The sequence below is a fragment of the Salvelinus sp. IW2-2015 genome, linkage group LG4p, assembly GCF_002910315.2.
Source record: "Salvelinus sp. IW2-2015 linkage group LG4p, ASM291031v2, whole genome shotgun sequence".
NCBI classification, from domain to species: Eukaryota; Metazoa; Chordata; class Actinopteri; order Salmoniformes; family Salmonidae; genus Salvelinus; species Salvelinus sp. IW2-2015.
The window spans coordinates 1,966,158-1,990,284 of record NC_036841.1 but is presented as its reverse complement, the minus strand read 5'-3'; the positions used below and the strand labels follow the sequence as shown (position 1 = coordinate 1,990,284).

Here is a 24,127-nt window from a genome sequence, read left to right as displayed (position 1 = left end):
GTAAGAAGGAAATAAGKAGCAGGGAACATCCAAAATGTTGTTGCAAAATAAGGAAGTGTCATTTTCGCTGCAGCTATCTCAATTATTGTAGGCATGACATTTTGTGAGTCATTCCTGTCCCTTCCTTGTCTCATTCATGGCCAGATTCTCACTGAACATCAATGGCACAGACAGGAGGTGAAAATGACTGGGATCTATTCATACAGATGTAGGATCTTAATTTGATCACCTTTTTGTTGCTATTTAACTAGACAAGTCAGTTAAGAACAAATTCTTATTTACAACGACGGCCTATCCCGGCCAAGGCAGGTCCAATTGTGCACCACCCGTGCACCACCCTATTGGCCTCCCAATCACAGCCAGATGTGATGCAGTCTGGATTTGAACCAGGGACTGTAGTGATGCCTCTTGCACTGAGATAGACCGCTGCGCCACTCAGGAGCAAACTTCTAGTGTGTTTTAGTTTTAAATGAGCGTCTGAAGTTTGTAATTTCCACTTTGAAATTTCAGTATTGATTTGTTGGAACGACAAATGAATCAATCCATACACAAATGTCCATTAATTATAATCCACATAATAATTCACATTTCCTGTTGCTGCAAGATTATTTTTCTCCTGCAGTACACTGGCTCAAATTAAGATCATACATCTGTAACTTGTGTGATGGGGCAAGAGAAGAGAACAGTAGGCCTACAAAGTTTGATTTGATAATGTTACTAAAAATGAAGCTTACTGTTAATGAAATAAAAAGCATATCTTTTCTATTACATTCTGAACAAATGCGACATTTTCTATGATTTCGTGTCAATAGAAATTCAGATCCACAGACAGCGACACGCAGCTCGATTATRGCACATCGATTGTTCCGCCTGCAACGATGGCTTCTGCATTAGATTACTGCTGCCTTTCTGGCTCCCACATGCACCGAAAATATGGCGGCGCCCACGGTCGAAACGCAAGTCGTACCAGCTAAAAAACCAACCGGTAAATATGAGTCTCTGTTATATTAATGCTATCACACGACAAATAACCAAGAACGTGGTGTATGGGACATGCTTGAAAAAAATGTGTAATAAATTGCCACCATGAATAAAGAATTATGACGCAGATAAAGCTAGCGACCAGCTAATGCTAATAACAAGGAAAACTGACTCAAATGGTTTGAAAGAGTGATTAGCTAGCTAACTTACTTGATACTTATCTACACGAACGAAATATATGAAAATTATAGAACACGTTTTTAAATATCTTTAAGGTCCTGGGTCTAACTTTCGTCATCTGCTCAGAAAACATGGGAGACCAGTCGAGGAACCCTGCTTCGCAATAGGTTGCTCCTAGTTATGCTGTAATAAACTACAACAGCATTGTATTAACGTTTTGTTATGACTGGATTATAATTGTATATGGAGTTGTGGTTTTTATAATTAGGCCTATACAAGAGGAATAGGGACTGTGGAATTTCAAAGCACTTACCAAAACAATATGTAACAACTCAGAAGAGTAACTTAATGTAAAGTATTACCAATAATCATATGAGACTATGCCCCTACACCGTATTTGATCTGAAGCTTCTTGTCTTGTCTGTATTTGTCAACTATCTCCTACAGTAAAATTATTTGATTCTTCCCCTAGTACGAGGACCACGGCGGGTGGCCAATCAAATTCCTGATGAAATCCTGCAAGACCCAGAGTTACAGGAGGCTATCCGCGCTTTGCCTTCAAATTACAACTTTGAGATCCACAAGACAGTCTGGCGGGTGAGACAGGCCACGTCTAAGAGAGGTAKGCTCAGAATAGGCCTATTCATTACATTTCTACTATCTATAAGGCTTGGATAAAGTATTTACCACAGGTGGACTCCTTACTGGAAAAGACTAATAAGGTGTGTCTATCAGTTCCTGGCTAAGAAAAACCTTAAACCTGGAGAACCTCAGAATAGGTAGTGTTGCTATATAGAACGTTAACTTGCTATCTGAATACTCAAATATGCTTTATCATGCAGTTTTAATGTCTATCTATGATCAGACACCATTAGTGAATGAGAGATCCAATAAAAAAAAGGGGGGTATGTTTCTCGAAGGTTATTGTTCTGGTAATTTTTGTTGTTGTGGTATTTACCAGGAAGGCCTAGCTCTTACTATAGAACATAGGAGTACCATGTTCAGATACTGCCTGTCAACGTTATTCTCAGCAAGAGGACGTCAAACTAAACTATGAACCTCAGGACATTCACAAGTTGATGGAGTCTGCTAGAGCAGCGTTTCCCAAACTCGGTTCTGAGGCCCCCCCGGGGTGCACTTTTAGGTTTTTGCCGTAGCACTACACAGCTGATTCAAATAACAAACTCATCATCAAGCTTTGATTATTTGAATCAGCTGTGTAGTGATCAGGCAACAACTTTAAAGTGCACCCAGGGGGGGACCCAGGACCGTCCCCTGTGAAGTGTTATTGGGTTGTGATGGTATTGAGAGGGTGAGGTGTTATTGGGTTGTGGTGGTGATGAGAGGGTGATTTGTTATTAGGTTGTGATGGTGACGAGAGGGTTATTAGGTTGTGATGGTGATGAGAGGGGTTATTAGGTTGTGATGGTGATGAGAGGGGTTATTAGGTTGTGATGGTGATGAGAGGGGTTATTAGGTTGTAATGGTGATGAAGGGGTTATTAGATGTCGGATGGTGATGGGCAGGGTGAAGGTGTTTCTTGGGTTTGATGGTGATGAGAGGTGGTGGGTGTTATTGGGTTGTGATGGTGTGAGAGGGTGATTTCGTTATTAGGTTGTGTGGTGATGAGAGGGTTATTAGTTTGTGATGTGATGGAGAGCGGTTTATTTAGGTTGTGATGGGTGATGAGAAGGTGGTTATTTGGGTTGTGATGGTGATGAGAGGGGTTTATTCAGGTTGTATTGCGTGATGAGGGCTGAGCGGGTTATCTAGGTTTGTTGCTGTATAAGAGGTATAGAGTGTGCAGTGATGTTGGAGGGTTTATTAGGTTGTTGATGGTGATGAGGGGTTTATTAGGTTGTGAATTTGTGTTGAGAGGGGTTATTAGCGTTGTGACTGGTGATAAGGGGGTTATTAGGTTTTAATGATGAGGAGAGGGTTATTAGGTTGTGATGGTGATGAAGGGGTTATTAGGTTGTGGTGGTGATGAGGGGTTATTAGGTGTGATGGTGATAAAGGGGTTATTAGGTTGTGATGGTGATAGAGAGGGGTTATTAGGTTGTATGGTGATGAGAGGGTTAATTAATTGTGAGGTGATGGGAGGGTGAGGTGTTCTTGGGTTGTGATGGTGATGAGAGGGTGATTTGTTATTAGGTTGTGATGGTGATTGAGAGGGGTTATTAGGTTGTGATGGTGATGAGAGGGTTATTAGGTTGTGATGGTGATGAGAGGTGTTATTGGGTTGTGATGGTGATGAGAGGGTTATAGGTTGTGATGGTGATGAAGGGGTTGATTAGGTTGTGATGGTGATGAGAGGGGTTATTAGGTGTGGTGGTGTGAGAGGGGTTTATTAGGTTTCTGGTGGTGATGAGAGGGGTTTTTTGGGTTGTGATTGTTGATGAGAGGGTTATTAGATTGTGATGTGAGGGTTGAGGTGTTATTGGGTTGTAATGGGAGGGGTTATTAGGTTGTGATGGTGATGAAGGAGTTTTAGGTTGTGATGTGATGAGAGGGTTTATTAGGTTGTGGATGGGTGATGAGAGGGGTTATTAGTTGGATGGTGATGAGAGGTGTTATTAGTTTGATGGTGATGAGAGGGTTATTAGGTTTGTGATGGTGATGGGAGGGTTGAGGTGTTTGGTGTGATGGTGATGGGGGTGAAGGGGTTATTGGGTTGTGATGGTGATGAGAGGGTGATTGTATTAGGTTGTGATGGTGATGAGAGGGGTTATTAGGTTGTGATGGTGATGAGAGGGTTATTAAGTTGTGATGGTGATGAGAGGTGTTATAGGTTGCGATGGTGATGAGAGGGTTATTAGGTTGTGATGGTGATGAGAGGTGGTATGGGTTGTGTGATGATGAGAGGGGTTGTTAGGTTGTGATTGTGATGAGAAGGGGTTATTGGTGTGATGTGATTAGAGGGGTTATTGTGTTTGAGTGTTATAGGTGTGATGGTGTGAGAGGTATTGGTTGTGATGGTGATGAGAGGTGTTTTTGGTTGTGATGGTTGAATTAGAGGTTATTAGGTTGTGGATGGTGATGTGAGAGTTGAGGTGTTTTTGTTTGTGATGGTGATGTGGAGGGTTTAAGGTGTAATTGGGTTGTGATGGTGGATGAGGGGTATTAGGTTGTGATGGTGATGAAGGGGGTTATTTGGTTGTGATGGTGATAAGAGGGATTATTAGGTTGTGATGGTGATAAGAGGGGTTATTAGGTTGTGAATGAGTGAGAGGGTGAGGGGTTATTAGGTTGTGATGGTGATAGAGGGGTATTAAGTTGTATGGTGAGAGAGGGTTATTAGGTTGTGATGGTGATGAGAGGGGTTATTAGGTTGTGGTGGATGAGGGGTTATTAGGTTGTGATGGTGGATGAGGGGTTATTAGGTTGTTAATGGTGGAATGGAGAGGGGTTATTAGATGTGATGGTGATGGAGGGTGATTTCTGGGTTGTGATGGTGATGAGAGGGTGAGGTGTTAATTGGGTTGTGATGGTGATGAGAGGGTGATTGTTATTAGGTTGTGATGGTGTGAGAGGGGTTTAGGTTGTGATGGTGATGAGAGGGGTTATTAAGGTTGTTGATGGTGATGAGAGGGGTTATTAGGTTGTGATGGTGAATGAGAGGGTTATTGAGGTGTGATGGTGATGAGAGGGTTATTAGGTTGTGATGGTGATGAAGGGAGGGGTTATTAGGTTGTGGATGGTGATAAGAGGGGTTATTAGGTTGTGATGGTGATGAGGGTTTATTAGGTTGTGATGGTGATGAGGGGTTATTGGTTGATGATGGTGATAAGAGGGGTTATTGGTTGTAATGGTGAGGAGAGGGTTATTGGTTGTGATGGTGATGAGAGGGGTTATTAAGGTTTTGTGGTGGTGATGAGGGGTTATTGGTTGTGATGGTGATAGAGGGTTATTAGGTTGTGATGGTGATAGAGGGGTTATTAGTTGTGATGGTGATGAGAGGGGTTTATTAGATTGTGATGGTGATGGGAGGGTGAGGTGTTTTTGGGTTGTGATGGTGATGAAGAGGGTGATTTGTTATTAGGTGTGTGATGGTGATGAGAGGGTTATTAGGTTGTTTGATGGTGATTGAGAGGGGTTATTAGGTTGTGATGGGTGATGAGAGGTGTTATTGGGTTGTGATGGTGATGAGAGGGGTTATTAGTGTGATGGTGGATGAGGGGTTATTGGTTGTGATGGGTGATGAGGGGTTATTAGGGTTGGTGAATGGGATAAGTTTATGTGATGAGAGGTGTTTATTGGGTTGTGGTGGTGATGAGAGGGGTTATTGGGTTCCGGTAAGGTGATGAGAGGGTTAATTAGTTGTTTGTTGTGATGAGGGCGGGGTTATTAGTGTTGTGGTGAGGTGTTATTGGTGTAATGAGGGGTTATTCGGTTGTGTGTTGTGAGAGTGATTAGGTTTGTGTAGAGTTATAGGTGTGTGTGATGAGGAGGGTTATTGGTTGTGATGGTGATGAGAGGGGTTATTAGGTTGTGGTGGTGATGAGAGGGTTTTAGGTTTGGTGGTATAGAGAGGTTATTGGGTTGTGATGGTTGTGAGAGGGGTTATTAGTTGTGATGGTGAATGAGAGGGTTATTAGGTTGTGAATGGTGATGAGAGGGGTTATTAGGTTTGGTTGATGTGATAAGAGGGGGTTATTAGGTTGTAATGGTGTATAGAGGTTTTAGTTTGTGGACTGGTATGGAGGGTGAGGGTTTTTGTTGTGTGGTGAGTACGAGGGTTATTAGGTTTTGTGATGGTGATGAGAGGGGTTATTAGGGGGTGTGATGGTGATGAGAGGGGTTTATTAAGGTTTTGTGATGGGTGATGAGAGGTGTTATTGGTTGTGATGGGGATAGAGGGGTTATTAGGTTGTGATGGTGATGAGAGGTTATTAGGTTGTGATGGTGATGAGAGGGTGTTATTAGGTTTGATGGTGATGAAGAGGGTTATTAGGTTGTGGTGATGGAGGTGGTTTTTGGGTTGTGATTGTGATGAGATGGGGTTTATTAAGTGTGATGTGAGGGTTGAGGTGTTTATTGGGTTGTAATGGAGGGGTTATTAGGTTGTGATGGTGATATGAGAGGAAGGTTATTAGGTTGTGATGGTGATGAGAGGGTTATTAGGTTGTGATGAGTGATGAGAGGTTAGGTTAGTTGTGATGGTGATGATGAGGTGTTATTAGGTTGCGATGGTGATGAGAGGGTTAGTTAGGTTGTGTGGTGATGAGAGGTGTATTGGTTGTGATGTGATGAGAGGGTTTGTTAGTGTTTATTGTGATGAGAGGGTTATTGGGTTGTGATGGTGATTAGAGGGGTAGTGATTAGAGTATTAGGTTGCGATGGTGAAATGAGAGGATTATTGGTTGTGATGGTGATGAGAGGTGTTATTAGGTTGTTGATCGGTGATTAGAGGGTTATTAGGTTGTGATGGTGATTAGATGAGTGTTTTTTTGTTTGTGATTGGTGAGTGAGGGTTAGTGTAATTGGGTTGTGATGTGATGAAGGGGTATTAGGTGTGATGGTGATGAGAGGGGTTATTTGGTTGTATGGTGATAGAAGGGATTTTAGGTTGTGATGTGATAAGAGGGGTTATTAGGTTTGTTGATTGGGAGAGGGAGGTTATTAGGTTTGTGATGGTGATGAAGAGGGTTATTAGGTTGTGGTGGTGATAGAGAGGTTATTAGGTTGTGATGGTGATGAGAGGGGTTATTGGTTGTGAGGTGATAGGAGGGTTATTAGGTTGTAATGTGGATGAGAGGGTATTAGATTGATGTGATGTGGAGGTGAGGTGTTTTGGTTGTGATGTGATGAGGTGAGTGAGGGTGGATGGTGAAAAGTGTTTTATTAGGTTGTGATGGTGAATGAGAGGGGTTATTAAGGTTGTGATGGTGATGAGAGGGGTTATTAGGTTGTGATGGTGATGGAGAGGGTTATTAGGTTGTGATGGTGATTGTGAGGGAGGTTGTTATTGGTTGTGATGGTGATGAGAGGGGTTATTAGGTTGTGATGGTGATGAGGGCGAGGGTTATTAGGTTGTGATGGTGATGAGAGGGTTATTTAGGTTGTGATGGTGATGAGGCTTTATTAGGTTGTGATGGTGAGAAGGGGTTATTAGGTTGTTCGATGGTGATAGAGGGTTTATTGGAAGGTTGTATGGTGAGTGAGAGGGTTATTAGTTGTGATGGTGATGAGGCGAGGGTTATTAGGTTGGGTGGTGTAGGGGTTATTCGTGTGCTGATGAAGAGGTGTATTGGAGGTTGTTGATAGTGATAAGAGGGTGTTTATAGGTTGTGAATGGTGATGAAGAGGGTTATAGATTTGTGTGATGGTGATGGGAGGGTGAGGTGTTCTTGGGTGTGATGGTGATGAGAGGGTGATTTGTTATTAGGTTGTGATGGTGATGAGAGGGTTATTAGGTTGTGATGGTGAATGAGAGGGTTATTAGGTTGGATGGTGATGAGAGGTGTTATTGGTTGTGATGGTGATGAGAGGGGTTATATAGGGTTGTTGATGGTGATGAGGGGTTATTAGGTTGGTGATGGTGATGAAGGTTATTAGGTTGTGATGGTGATGAGAGGGGTTATTAGGTTGTGGTGGTGATGAGAGGGATTAGGTTCGGTGGTGGAGAAGGGGTTATTGGGTTGTGATTGTGATGAGAGGGTTATATTGTGATGTGGAGGTTTGAGGTGTTATTGGGTTGTAATGGGAGGTTATTAGGTTGTGATGGTGATGAGAGTGTTTTAGGTGTGATGGTGATGAGAGGGTTATTAGGTTGTGATGGTGATGAGAGGAGTTATTAGGTTGTGATGGTGATGAGAGGGGTTATTAGTTGTGGTGGTGATGAGAGGGGTTATTAGGTTGTGGTGGTGATGAGAGAGGTTATTGGGTTTGTGATGGTTGTGAGAGGGGTTATTAGGTTGTGATGGTGATGAGAGGGTTATTAGGTTGTGATGGTGATGAGAGGGTTATTAAGTTGTGATGGTGATGAGAGGTGTTATAGGTTGCGATGGTGATGAGAGGGTTATTAGGTTGTGATGGTGATGAGAGGGGTTGTTGGTTGTGATTGTGATGAGAGGGTTGTTAGGTTTGTGATTGTGAGAGAGGGTTATAGATTGTGATGTGAGGGTTGAGGGTTATTGGGTTGTGATGGTAATGGGAGGGGTTATTAGGTTGTGATGGTGATGAGAGGTGTTATTAGGTTGTGATGGTGATGTGAGAGTTGAGGTGTTTTGGTTGTGATGGTGATGTGAGGGTTGAGTGTAATTGGGTTGTGATGGTGAATGGGGGCTAAGGGTTATTAGGTGTGATGAGGGGTGAGGTGTTATTGGGTTGTGATGGTGATGAGGGCTTTGGGTTATTTAAATGTGATGGGTGATGAGAGGGTGAGGTGTTATTGCTTGTGTGGTGATAGGGTGAGGTGTTATGGGTTGTGTTGGTGATGAGAGGGTGAGGTGTTGGTGTGATTGTGATGAGAGGGTGAGGTGTTATTGGGTGCTGTGATGGTGATAGAGGGTGAGGTGTTATTGGCTGTTGTGATGGTGGAGAGGGTGAGGTGTTATTGGTGTGATGGTGATGTGAGGTATTGGTTGTGATGGTGGATGTGAGGTGTTATTGGTTGTGATGGTGTTGAGAGGGTTATGGGTTGTGATGGTGATGTGAGGTGACCCCACTTTCACCACTGTGGCTTGTGAGTCATTCTCTGTCACTCTTTGACACACTTTCAACAGCCCCAAGTACCTGCATTCCTACTGCACAGTGCACTCACCCATACAGGTGACATTGATGGCACTGATACTCTCATCTAACAATCACAGCTAGAGAGCTAGAATGGAGGGGGCAAGAGGGAATGGTGAAGAAAATAGCCGCATTCAATATCAGTATGGTGTGAAACATGCTAACTTAATTAAAGACATTTGGGAGTAATCCACCCAGCGCTGCCTGAAATCTAAAGTCCCGTATCCACCCGGGTGTGGATGGCAAAACGCTCATCTCCTGTTGATGGAAATGATAGCCAACAACAAGCGTTTCATACTGTAAGCTAAGTAGCAGGTAGTGGTGTGCAGGGAGAATAGSGTGGTCTTTGACTGGTCCCCATAGTTGGGGTGAGAGGAGCTTTGCTATGACTCAGTCTGCCAGTCCGAATACTTCCCAAATGGCACCCTATTCCCTATACAGTGTACTACTTTTGACCAGAGCCCTTTAGGTACTATTTGGGATAGGGTGGCTTTAAGGATACCGCTCATGTCTCTGTTCTGTGTTGGTTTCATTAGAGAGCTTCCCCTCTCTCTGGGCTCGCAAAACCAAAGATCACCTTATCGACTCTGTTGCACTCTACCCCTCTCTCTCTCCCTCCATCTGTTTCTGTCTGGGCTTTGAACTCCTTCCACTCAGCCTTTCTCACTCATTCTCAGTTGAATTGGCATCTTTGTTTTGGTCATTTCACTTCCTGTTGGAATGGAATGAAATGAAGCAAGCAAACACCATTGTTTTTACTGCTCATGTCACGGCCGTCGAAAGAAGTGGACCAAAGTGCAGCGTGGTGAGTGTACATATCCTTTTATTTTAGAATGTCGCCAACAAAACAAGAAACAAAATAAACGACCGTGAAGCTTACGAGGGGAGGGCTAAGTGCCACTAACAAAAGTCAACTACCCACAATCACAGGTGGGGAAAAAGGGCTGCCTAAGTATGATTCCCAATCAGAGACAACGATAGACAGCTGTCCCTGATTGAGAACCATACCTGGCCAAAACATAGAAACACAAATCATAGAAATAAAGGACATAGAATGCCCACCCAAATCACACCCTGACCAAACCAAAAAGAGACATAAAAAAGGTTCTCTAAGGTCAGGGCGTGACAGCCCAGCCTCAATTGTTGAGTGAGCATACAACAGAAGCAACAGCTAAGTGAGCATACATTTGGTTCTGGAGAGTTACCATAGCTCCTTAGAAATGTCAGAATTTCAGATTTGACTGTGTCGTAGCGTTTGCTGTCATTAAATGTGAAGACTGTATATTATCAAATCAATTCTCTATGTGTAATTATTCCGTGATTAAACTAATCACGGAATAGTAATTAACTAGGAAGTCAGGGCACCACGGGAAAATTTTGTTTATAGAGTTTAATTTTCCCGAATATAACTCTTCAGATATTTTATTATCTTATCGTTTACCGTCTTCTATTAATGTATTGTTATATCATCAGTCTCATTCCTGAATGTCTCAAACCCTTGGAGATCTGCACGAACCCTAACATAAATCATGAATCAGCGATATACAAATTMGCTTAATTATTTATTTACTAACTAATCAATCACAGAATTACATAAACACACAACAATTAGTTATACATTMGGTACTAACATGACACAAGGAAAAGTCCCTAGTGGACGAAACCGATATGACGGCTTGGTAGACAAAGGAAAGGGGTGGGAACGGCTCAAGAGCAGGAATGTCTGCTGGATAATAGTTAATCAGAGAGAGTAGTTGCGTTCCTCAGAAATCCCAAGGTTTTTCGTGGTTGTAGGTTGTTATAATGGATACGTCAGAGTACCATTTGGAAACTAAAGTGTTTAAACAGCCGCAGCCTGAATAATTGGTCTTTAGTTTGTAGATTTCTTCACCATTTCAGCGTGTTGATGATCTCCACATGCTCTGGTCTTGTCCTTTTGTATAGTTGTAGTTTAAACCACTTCACACACCAGCATCACCTGGCATGTTTTGGCCTAATGTAAATTTTGTCGGAAGTGGGTTTTATACTTTTAATAGAAAAGGGGGCGTTCCATTACGCCGGTGTAAATGTATGTGCTCACGGGGGGGTCACTGACTAGTTAAAACTTTATATGAAAAACCATCCTCTCATTTAGAAGGCTAACATCACATTTCATCTTTTCAAAAGTAGTCTTATACTTAATCATTAATTGTATACAACATTCAGGTGCAAACCCCATAATTGAGAAGTGTATACAAACAAAGGAACAGTAATATGTGTCTCCTGTCCTTCATGAGGTCATCAAATGAAACAAACTCAACATGACTGTTCCTTAAGTGTCCACGGACCACTCCATCTGCTTGGAATACAGAAATACTGTTCAATTATTCAACCTTTTGATGTTACCATACTGCAAAGTCTTTCTCTGTGGTAACAAAAGGATTCTCAACCTTTTTGGCCGAGTGGGGTAAAGAGTTTTAGGTATTTATGACCGTCATAAACCTTTGGTGGGAGAGAGAGAGGGCTATGATCCTCACCCAAAAAGGGCACGTCGTAACAACTGTGACAATTTCAGACTTTTCATGGTAAAAAGTAATGGCGCCGACAGAGATAGTCGCCTCGCTTCACGTTCTTAGGAAACTATGCAGTATTTCGTTTTTTTATGTATTATTTATTACATTGCTACCCCAGGAAATCTTAATTGTTATTACATACAGCTGGGAAGAACTATTGGATATAAGAGCAACGTCAACTTACCAACTTTACGACCAGGAATACGACTTTCCCGAAGCGGATCCTGTGTTTGGACCACCACCGAGGAAAATGGATCGGAGCCCAGTAGGCGACCCAAAACAACGATGCCGCAGAAGTGGAGGACGGAGCGGTCTTCTGGTCAGGCTCCGTAGACGGGCTCATCACTCACTGCTCCCGAGTATACTACTTGCCAATGTCCAGTCTCTTGACAACAAGGTAGACGAAATTCGAGCAAGGGTTGCCTTCCAGAGAGACATCAGAGATTGTAACATTCTCTGTTTCACGGAAACATGACTCACTCCGGATATGTTATCAGAGTCGGTACAGCCACCCGGTTTATTCACGCATCGCGCCGACAGAAACAAACATCTCTCTGGTAAGAAGAAGGGCGGGGGTGTATGCCTTATGATTAACGAGTCGTGGTGTGATCATAACAACTTACAGGAACGCAAGTCCTTTTGTTCACCTGACCTAGAATTCCTTACAATCAAATGCCGACCGCGTTATCTACCAAGAAAATTCTCTTCGATTATAATCACAGCCGTGTATATCCCCCCCAAGCAGACACCACGACCGCCCTGAAAGAACTTAATTGGACTCTATGTAAACTGGAAACCATATATCCTGAGGCTGCATTTATTGTAGCTGGGGATTTTAACAAAGCTAATCTGAAAACAAGSCTCCCTAAATTTCATCAGCATATCGAATGTGCGACACGGGCTGGCAACATTCTGGATCATTGCTACTCTAACTTCCGCAACGCATACAAAGCCCTCCCCCGCCCTCCTTTCGGCAGATCTGACCACGACTCCATTTTGTTGCTCCCAGCCTATAGACAGAAACTTAAACAGGAAACGCCCGTGCTCAGGTCTGTTCAACGCTGGTCTGACCAATTGGATTCCACGCTTCACGATTGCTTCGATCACGTAGACTGGGATATGTTCCAGATAGCCTCAGACAATGACATTGATGTATACGCTGATTCGGTGAGCTAGTTTATTAGCAAGTGCACCGGTGATGTTGTACCCACGGTGTCTATTAAAACCTTTCCCAACCAGAAACCGTGGATTGATGGCAGCATTCGTGCAAAACTGAAAGCGCGAACCAATGCTTTTAATCATGGCAAGGCGACTGGAAACATGAATACAAACAGTGTAGCTATTCACTTCGCGAGGCAAACAAGCTAAGCGTCAGTATAGAGACAAAGTAGAGTGGCAATTCAACTGCTCAGACACGAGACGTATGTGGCAGGGTCTACAGTCAATCACGGATTACAAAAAGAAACCAGCCCCGTCGCGGACACTGACGTCTTGCTCCCAGACAAATTAAACAACTTCTTTGCTCGACAATACAGTGCCACTGACACGGCCTGCTACCAAAATCTGCGGGCTCTCCTTCACCGCGGCCAACGTGAGTAAAACATTTAAACGTGTTAACTTCTTATGGCTGCAAGCCCGGTGTCGGTACACATATGACAACAGCCAGTCCAAGTGCAGGGCGCCAAATTCAAAATATATTTTTTAGAAATATTTAACTTTCACACATTAACATGTCCAATACAGCAAATGAAAGATAAACATCTTGTGAATCCAGCCAACATGTCCGATTTTTTAAATGTTTTACAGCGAAAACACCACGTATATTTATGTTAGCTCACCACCAAATACAAAAAAGCACAGACATTTCTTTCACAGCACAGGTAGCTTGCACAAAACCGACCAAATAGAGATAGAATTAGTCACTAACCAAGAAACAACTTCATCAGATGACAGTCTTATAACATGTTATACAATAAATCTATGTTTTGTTCGAAAAATGTGCATATTTCAGGTATAAATCATAGTTGTACATTGCAGCTGCAATCACAAATAGCACCGAAGCAGCTAGAACAATTACAGAGACCAAATTGAAATACCTAAATACTCATCATAAAACATTTATGAAAAATACATGGTGTACAGCAAATGAAAGACAAACATCGTGTGAATCCAGCCAATATTTCCGATTCTTTAAGTGMTTTACAGCGAAAACACAATATAGCATTATATTAGCTTACTACAATAGCCAACCACACAACAGCATTGATTCAAGGCAACAGTAGCGATYGCGACAAAACCAGCAAAAGARATTAATTATTTCACTAACCTTCATAAACTTCATCAGATGACAGTCCTATAACATCAGGTTATACATACACTTATGTTTTGTTCGAAAATGTGCATATTTAGAGCTGGAATCCGTGGTTATACATTGTGAAAACGTAGCAAATATTTTCCAGAATCTCCGGATATATTTCTGACACTCACCTATTCTGACCAAATAACTAATCATAAACGTTACTAAYAAATACTTGTTGTACAGCAAATGATAGATACACTAGTTCTTAATGCAATCGCCGTGTTAGAATTCTAAAAATAACTTTAGTACGACATGCAGCTTACGTTATAGCGAGAGAGCTCCCAAAATCTGGGCGGAAACTAATAGTAAACATTTTCGACAGAAATATGAAATAACATCATAAATGGGCCCTACCTTTGTTGAGCTTCCATCAGAATCTTGCACAAGGGGTCCTTTGTCCAGAACAATCGTTGTTTGGTTTTAGAATGTCCTTTTTCCCCTCTCGWATTAGCAAGCAAAACTTGCCAAGTGGCGCGAAGCTGTCCATCGTGAACAAACGCAGAGAACGGAACACGCCAAAACTCCCGAAAAAATTTAAATAATCTGATTAAACTATATTGAAAAAACATACTTTACGATGATATTGTCACATTTATCAAATAAAATCAAAGCCGGAGATATTAGCCGTCTATAACAAAAGCTTTTCAGAAGCCAATGKMGAWGTKCTTRCRGCGRCTTCCTGAACAAAGGAAATTGGGGTCCTGTCATTCCAAGKRCTCTCTTTTGACCATAGAAATAGCTATACACTCCATTTCACCTCTCACAGCCTATTGACATCTAGTGGAAGGCGTATGAAGTGCATGTATACTAATAGATTTCAAGCAAATGATTAGGGAGGCCCTGGAACAGAGCCTTCAGATTTTTCACTTTCTGACAGGAAGTTTGCTGCAAAATGAGTTCTGTTTTACTCACAGATATAATTCAAACGGTTTTAGAAACTTGAGAGTGTTTTCTATCCGATAGTAATAATAATATGCATATTGTACGAGCAAGAATTGAGTACGAGTCCATTTGAAATGGGCACCTTTCATCCAAGCTACTCAATACTGCCCCTGCAGCCATAAAAAGTTAACCCTCGCAAGGCTGCTGGCCCAGATGGCATCCCTTGCCGCGTCCTCAGAGCATGCGCAGACCAGCTGGCTGATGTGTTTACGGACATATTCAATCTATCCCTATCCCAGTCTGCTGTTCCTACATGCTTCAAGAGGGCCACCATTGTTCTTGTTCCCCAAAAAACGACTATTGCCCCGTAGCACTCATTTCCGTCATCATGAAGTGCTTTGAGAGACTAGTCAAGGATCAGATCACCTCCACCCTACCTGACACCCTAGACCCACTCCAATTTGCTTACCTCCCCAATAGGTCCACAGACAACGCAACCCACTGCCCTAACCTATCCCACTGCCCTAACCTCCCTGTGCAACTGGGTCCTGGACTTTCTGACGGGCCGCCCCCAGGTGGTGATGGTAGGAAACAACATCTCCACCCCGCTGATCCTCAARACTGGGGCACCTCAAGGGTGCGTTCTCAGCCCTCTCCTGTACTCCCTGTTCACCCATGACTGCATGGCCATGCACGCCTCCAATTCAATCATCAAGTTTGCAGACGACACTACAGTGGTAGGCTTGATTACCAACGACGACGAGACAGCCTACAGGGAGGAGATGAGGGCCCTCGGAGTGTCGTGTCAGGAAAATAACCTCACACTCGACGTCAACAAAACAAAGGAGATGATCGTGGACTTCAGGAAACAGCAGAGGGAGCACCCCCCTATCCACATTGACAGGACAGTAGTGGAGAAGGTGGAAAGTTTGAAGTTCCTCGGCGTACACATCACTGACAAACTGACATGGTCCACCCACACAGACAGCGTGGTGAAGAAGGCGCAGCAGCYCCTCTTCAACCTCAGGAGGCTGAAAAAATGTGGCTTGTCACCGAAAACACTCACAAACTTTTACAAATGCACAATCGAGAGCATTTTGTCAGACTGTATCACCGCTTGGTACGGCAACTGCTCCGCCCACAACCGTAAGGCTCTCCAGAGGGTAGTGAGGTCTGCACAACGCATCACTGGGGGCAAACTACCTGCCCTCCAGGACACATACACCACCCGATGTCACAGGAAGGCCAAAAAGATAATCAAGGACAACAACCACCCGAGCCACTGCCTGTTCACCCCGCTATCATCCAGAAGGCGAGGTCAGTACAGGTGCATCAAAGCAGGGACCGAGAGACTGAAAAACAGCTTCTATCTCAAGGCCATCAGGCTGTTAAACAGCCATCACTATTATTGAGTGGCCGCCAACATACTGACTTAAATCTCTAGCTACTTTAAAAATAAAAAATTATTGGATGTAATAAACGTATCACTAGTCACTTTAAACAATGCCACTTTATATAATGTTTACATACCCTACATTACTCATCTTATATGTATATACTGTACTCTATACCATCTACTGCATCTTGCCTATGCTGCTCGGCTGTCGCTCATCCATATATTTATATGTACATATTCTTATTAATTCCGTTACACTTGTGTGTATTAGGTAGTTGTTGTGAAATTGTTAGATTACTTGTTAGATATTGCTGCACGGTCGGAACTAGAAGCACAAGCATTTCGCTACACTCGCATTAACATCTGATAACTATGTGTATGTGACCAATAACATTTGATTTGATCTCAAGAACCTGTGCTATTCTGTCTGAAAATGAACAGAATGTACAGATTATTTTTAAGGCTCAAAAATGTATCCTCAGAATGCTTCTATTCTTCTTTGCACCAAATATCGGACATTTTGGAGTGGTGCAGGAGCAATTTCATGTTGGGCGGCATGTAGCCTATCGGTTAGAGCGTTGGGCCACTAACCGAAAGGTTGCTAGTTGGAATCCCCCAAGCCGACAAGGTGAAAAATCTGTTGATGTGCCCTTGAGCAAGGCACTTAATCCGAATTGCTCGCATTTGATTATGGCTGACCCTAGCTTTGATCGCTCTCCGAGGTTGTCTCGGGAGTTGGCATATGCAAAAAACATTTCCAATGAAATAGGACAAACATAAYCAGTCACAGAATGATTATATTACATCCATTATTGTTGAATACTACAGCCATAGCTTAACTGATCACATTCTTTATCATACATCAATTCCTATCTATGTTGTCCTTGTTTTTTAAATCTTGTTTTCCCTGTGTGCTGAATTTTCCGTGCCTGCAATGGTCTCTTTCTCACGATAGTTGTTCAGCCTTGCATACTGAATTGTTCCTGTGAAAGTGGAAGGCAGGAAACAGAGGCAGGGCAAAGTGAACAGAGACAAAACAACCTTGTGTGTCTGGAGGAACCATGAACATGTTTCCCTCAGGGCTGCGAAACAAACACAGAGAACTGTTTCTCTCAGAGGAGACAGAGCAGCATCGCAAATAATCAAAAAGGTTAGCAGTAGCAGTCAGAGACGCGTAGGATTTCCCTCTGGTCTTCTCGTTTAACACCTCTGTGTCTACAGATGTTTTTTGGAGAATGTTTTAGAAAGTGAAGTCTGGGAGACGTCCTATTAGAGCAGCCAGCCACTAATTGCAGACAGAGGTTGAGGCAACTTTTATTTTCTGCAGCAGCACAAATCTGAGTGCGGATGAAGTGTGCCCCACAGTATAGTGTAACTGACGATTACGCTGAAGAAGTACAGACTGAACTGAACACAAGCCCCCTGAGCACCTTCCACACTGTTATAGAATGCTAATACTATTCTAGACAGAAGTAAAATCTGAAACAGTACAAATCTCAGTGCTGGGGCCCGCCCGGCTAGACAGGATTGGGGACTTGGAAGTGAACTTGTTTTTTTCAGTTCCTCAGCTGACCTTTTTCTCCATTCACTCACTAAAACTGGTTGGTGTACCAACTCTCTGTTGACACCTCCCAGACAGAAATCCCCTTTCTGACAGGCCGACACTCAAACCAATCACAGACTATCATATGTGCATGTTGGTACATGTGTCCGTGGGAGGATGAATGACAAACACACAAGCATTCTTGACATTTTGTTTGTGTTAATGCTCCTGTGACATTCATGACATTTCAGCTCACATGTACACACACACACACACACACACACACACACACACACACACACACACACACACACACACACACACACACACACACACACACACACACACACACACACACACACACACACACACACACACACACACAAATGCTTCTAAACCCTTGTGCAGAGCCTGTACACTGAGATCAGATGGAAGGAGAGCTCTTGGCTTCTGTCAGCCAGGGCTGTGGTGAGGCTTAGAAACCTTTCTCGGTTAATAAACTCGCCCTTTCCCAGGTAATGACCTGTCTCTGTCTGTCTACATGGTGCACTGTGATCCCTTAACCTTTCCTCAGAAAGACACACTCCTCTCCTCCTTCCCTCTCTCCTCCATCCATCACACTTCAGGCACATCCGCGCTTTGTGTCAGTGCCCTTTTTACTTTTCTTAGGCCATTTTTTATTGTTCAGTGTTGTCTACAGGCCTGTTTTTGTTGTTTATCTTTGCTGTAGGAAACCACTGCAGRATGTGAACATGGGCCTGAAAAATMTATCAGCACTGCAGTCTAAGTGTCCATTTACTGTAGTCACATGGTTTATCAAGGTGATGTGTGACAGGGTCTGTCTGACAGTGAAACATTGTCAACATTCTCTTCTTGATGTGTCTAAAGTTGATTTAAACAGAGCCTCCACGAGTCCCAGTGTCTGCTAGAGCCAGCCCACTGATCTCAGCATGCACTGGAAATGCAGACTGGGTTACACTACCTTTGATGCAGGGAAACATTTAAAGTGTTCCTTCAATTACTGAAAATGACATCAAATTCAAGGGGATTTGCGAAACAGAGGACAGTGGACGAACGGCTTGTACATAAATATCACACTATGGTATAATCCCATTTGAGTAAAGAAAGGCTAAATATTCATTCATGCTGAGCACTTTACATAAGTATGCATAGCACAATATGTAACCACGCCAACATAAGGACATCAGTCTGTTACCAAGACAACAGCTCTGGATAACCAATTTGCGCAAGGAGGACGCAATGGCTTGATGTGAGGGGGAAAAGCCTCTTTGTTATTCAAAATGGATCTGTTCCAATGTGAAATTAATGTGAGATCAATTGAAAACGCATTAGACCTATTGTGATGTGTTGTACATTTGCCAACATTGCAGAACCTGCAACACCTGTATGCATTTAGCCAGGGATGGATGAACTAGCCTAGTTTTGACTGAATCTATGTTGTACATGATAACCCCTGTTTTGTKAGTTTTGTCTTCCTGTTGACTGTGGCTACAGTATTTGTAATTTATGACAAAAAATAACCATGTTTGTTAGAAATGTATGTCATCCAGGGCCTCCCGAGTGGTGCAGTGGTCTAAGGCACTGCATCGCAGTGATGCGGCGTCACTACAGCCTGGGGTTCGATCCCAGGCTGTGTCATTAGGGAGTCACACAATTGGCCCAGCGTCGTCCAGGTTAGGGGAAGGTTTGGCCGGGGGGGTTTTACTTGTCTCATCGCGCTCTAGCGACTCCTTGTGGCAGGGCCGGGCGCCTGCAGACTGACTGCGTCGTCAGTTGAACGGTGTTTCCTTCCGACACATTGGTGCAGTTGGCTTCCAGGTTAAGCGACCAGGTGTTAAGAAGCGTGGTTTGGCAGGTCATGTTTTGGAGGACGCATGACTCGACCTTCCCATTGGGGAGTTACAGCGARGAGACAAGATCGTAATCACGAAATTGGGGAGCAAAGGGGGTAAAAATGACAAAAAAAAGAGATATGTTGGTCAGTGCATAGCGCTGTCTGTGTTTGAAATATGGGTTTAATTGTGGTCCGCCACAGAAGTTGTTTGTCTGACCAGTTTTCTGTACGTTTTCCCAAAGGGTTTATGCCATTTCTCAGTCGCAGATATTACCCTCTGACTTTAAGTGTAGCTGTTTCTCCATGTCCTATAGCCTAGATCTCTATATCAGCAACATTTGTGTTATGTCTGATACATCATCATGTTTATTTGATGTTTACAACCGAAATCTTGCACATTCTCAACAATAAAAGGAAATTGGGTGAGAAACTGCACTAGGCTTCATTTTGAGAGCGCATGCTTTTCTTTATAGCATTTTTTCTTTGTAAAGTTGTTGGCATCATTTTAAAGAGGTGTGATATTTTGCGTCTCAACCCTGGCAATGAGTCAACCCCCTGATGAAAGCATTTCCCATTGATTCGTCTTAGCTGGTGTCACACTCAAATAAGGTCCTACCGGAAACACATGCTGCTCTCAGCCCTTCACATCAGCAGCAGGACCAATCCTTCCTTTGTGTGATTGCTTGATTCCCATTTCACATCGATTTGATCCATTTCTCCATGATATCTTAATGCTGCATGAGAAGAGGCACAACGTTTCCTGATTCTTAGCGGTCTGCATTGTGAGAGGGATATTTGTGTGTGTGACTGTTTGTGATTGTGACTCATGAAGCTGTTGGCTGTCATTGACAGAGACAGGTGGAGAAAAGGTGACTAATGGATTGCTAGGAGAAAAGGGAAGTGTGAAGACAGAGCAGAGCTGATACACTTCCATMTCCTGTTGTGCATCTCTCAGTAAGATAAGACAACAGTAATGCAATGGACGGGAGAGAATTACCTTGAAATGTCAGCTTCCTTCTGTCTCAGTGAAGCCTTCTGAAGTAATAACATAAGCAACAATATACATGTATATACTGTCTAGGATGTATTAAATAACGTGGTTGTCACTCAAGCTGCAGTTCTGTGTGTAGGCTGGCTAGTTTGTCCTCTGAACCTTACCTCTGACTGTCTGTCTGTCTGTCTGTCTGGCTGTCTCTGTTCACAGTGGCCCTGCAGCTACCGGAGGGACTGCAGATGTTTGCCTGTGTCATCGCTGACATCATCGAGAGGTAGGTACAGCATACAAACACTCACCACTCACGAATGTTTTGAATAGGTGGCAAGTGTGACTCATGCTCGTTTTAAAATAAAACCGAGTCTATCTATTTGTTGTTAGCTAAAAACATTGATGTTTCTCCCTGAAACGGATCCCCTTGACTTTGTTGTGTTAAAGTTTTGGTGGCTTTAGAAGGTGCTTGAGTGAGGGAGCAGTCGTCGTCCTTGCTTACGTTGAATTTGAGCCGGCATGGCCTTTCTAGTCATTAAGCCAGCCACTGTTATCATAATTRCCTGCCTGCCGCAGCCAGCTCATATCTGGTCTTTAGCAGAAAATGACACACGATTGCGTCCACGGACCGAGCGGCTTTCAACGCTTCACTCGATCACGGTTGGAYGAGGGGACAGCCATTATTCTTGTTAATTACATCTTGTTACAGGCTGCATAGACCCCTGTTGCACACAAACAGTCCATCACACAGACACACTCGTACAAACTGATGCAGGAGTCCAAACCTTCCCACGGTTTGGAGTGCCTCGGCATCAGTCTTTTTAGTCATTTGTCTTGTATACACTGAGCTTTGGCCTACGCCGTGCCAAAACAAGTTTGTGCAACATTGATAAATTGGTTGAAAAAAGGTAGTAATCCCAAAGAAAAACACTTCAGTTTAGACCTAAAATATGCATTTGAAGTGTTGAAAGAGGAGCTCTGTGTGTTTAAGGGCTTTCTTGACTTCTGTGGTTGTTTCCTTCATCTTCTCATTTCACCCCTCTCTACCTCTCTCTCTCTGCTGTGACGACTGTAAGGGTTATCTAAAAGAAGATGGCTGCATCACTCCACATCCAAAGTGGATTCCTTTCCTATGTGTGTGTTCGATACTAATGAGGTTAGTTGATGGACGTAAAGGATAGTGAGCTTGGGAAGGGAKGCTTCCYCATGGTTATCAATCAGAGCCCGTATTTGATTTCAGACTGGAAACGTAGTTCYTGGTGTCCTCGTATGAGGACATGCCTGTCATACCACAGATATGGACCGTTGAGAAACAGGAACCGCAGTGGGCTGAAAGCTTTGACTTTCTCCCTCTCTTCCCTCAACTTTCCCCTCTTCTCCTCCTCGACCCAGCCCTCCGCTTTCCTTTTAACCCCTCTCCATCGCTCCACTAGTGCCACGCCTCCCTCATTCCCTCTAATCTCTCCATCCCTCCCTGTACGGCCACCCCTCAGAGAGAGAGGAGGAGATAGTGGCCCTGTCTTATCAGCAGCACTGCTATCAGCAGGAGAGCTGTCTCTCATATCTGGGCTTAAACCAACACTGTATACGCTGTGTTCATCCCAGAGTCCTCTAACTAAAGCCACCTCATCACCTCAGCCCATCTCAGCCCATTTCAGCTAATGAGAGCAATTAACGGCAGATGATTGCTTTCCTCACGTCCTCACCTCCCTCACACCTCTCCCCCCCCTTCTCTCCTGCATGTCTCACCCTCTCACCCCATCCAGATCCTGCAGATTATATACAGAGCAGTTTCCTCTGTCATCAGTTGCTGTTGTTTGTGTTTCTTCTCTTCTCTGTATAAATAAATACATCGGCAACCTCATWTGACACCCAGGTCACAATAGTTCACTGTGTTCCAATGATCAGGCCAAGTGTTACATGAAGTCAGTACATCTAGGGAATGGACATGACCCATGAATAGGGGATCTAGCTACAGAGGGATTGTTGGATAGTTGGTGTCCCTGGTCACCATGCTGTATCTGACCTCTACTCACCCTTCCCGTTCTGTGGGGTCAGCAGAGGTTTCTGTCAGATGTGGATGTTTAGTGACTAGTAAGGGCCTGGCTCCATCCTGATCGTGGATTTCAGGAAACAGCAGAGGGAGCACCCCCCCATCCACATCGAAGGGACAGCAGTGGAGAAGGTGGAAAGTTTAAAGTTCCTCGGCGTACACATCACGGACAAACTGAAATGGTCCACKCACACAGACAGTGTGGTGAAAAAGGTGCAACAGCGRCTCTTCAACCTCAGGAGGCTGAAGAAATTTGGTTTGTCACCCAAAACCCTGACAAACTTTTACAGATGCACAATCGAGAGCATCCTGTCGGGCTGTATCACAGCCTGGTACGGCAACTGCTCCGCCCACAACCGTAAGGCTCTCCAGAGGGTAGTGCYGTCTGCACAACGCATCACCGGGGGCAAACTACCTGCCCTCCAGGACACCTACAGCATCCGATGTCACAGGAAGGCCAAAAAGATAATCAAGGACAACAACCACCCGAGCCACTGCCTGTTCACCCCGCTACCATCCAGAAGGCGAGGTCAGTACAGGTGCATCAAAGCTGGAACCGAGAGACTGAAAAACAGCTTCTATCTCAAGACCATCAGYCTGTTAATGCTGCCTACATTGAGACCCAATCACTGGCCACTTTTTAATAAATGGATCACTAGTCACTTTAAACAATGCCACTTTAAATAATGTTTACATATCTTACATTACTCATATCATATGTATATACTGTATTTTATACCATTTATTGCACCTTGCCTATGCCGCTTGGCCATCGCTCATCCATATATTTATATATATCTCATTCACCCCTCTAGATTTGTGTGTATTAGGTAGTTGTTGGGGAATTGTTAGATTACTTGTTAGATATTACTGCACTGTCGGAACTAGAAGCACAAGCATTTCGCTACACTCGCATTAACATCTGCTAAACATGTGTATGTAACAATACGATTTGATTTGATTTGATATGGTCGTCAGTCAGTGTGGTGTGGGGACTGGGGCGTGGCCATGGCTTTATAGCTGTCCATATCAGTGTAGGGATGAAGGGGCTAAGCTGCCCCGTGGGTAAGGAGGGTGGGATGGACAGCTATAAAGCCTAATGAGAGCAAGCTGCTCTGAATTCTAGCCCATGCAATCAGTTAATACACATCAACTATGAGAGTGAACACGCTCGCAGGCGCTCACACACACACACACTCTCACGCACACACACAGACAAAAACACAGGCACTAGGTAGAGACTGACACCTCCAGGATATAGATTCAGCACAGTGCTCAGTGCTCACATACAGCCAGAGAGAACGCCTACACAAGGGGACAGAGGTGCTCATGAAATAAGCAATGTACATGTATGGACACACACTGAAACAAAGACAGTAGTAGGCTTGTATAAGCTGCTCTCATTTTCAACAGTACAGTATATGTCTGTACAGCCACACTATGGAGGGCTCATACTAAGAATATGTGGCTATCTGTTCCACACAGGCACCTGTAAGCATACTCTCTCCCACAGAGAAGTAGAGGGGCTGCACCACACTTCCACTGATCATTTAGAATGTCTCCCACAAGCAGGCCTGCTTCTGTTCTTTAAAGAGGCTTTGATAGGC

At 43.6% G+C, this 24,127-nt stretch overlaps 1 protein-coding gene across 1 annotated transcript; it reads left to right on the top strand.

Moving 5' to 3' along the window:
• Window positions 1-882: 882 nt before the first annotated feature.
• Window positions 883-24,041, top strand: LOC111956679 (2-(3-amino-3-carboxypropyl)histidine synthase subunit 1-like). Its single transcript, XM_023977219.2, has 5 exons — window positions 883-985; window positions 1,634-1,783; window positions 20,687-20,750; window positions 22,598-22,776; window positions 24,034-24,041. The coding sequence occupies exons 1-5, from the start codon at window positions 934-936 to the stop codon at window positions 24,039-24,041; spliced, it is 453 nt and encodes a 150-aa protein (XP_023832987.2). The 5' UTR covers window positions 883-933.
• Window positions 24,042-24,127: the final 86 nt, after the last annotated feature.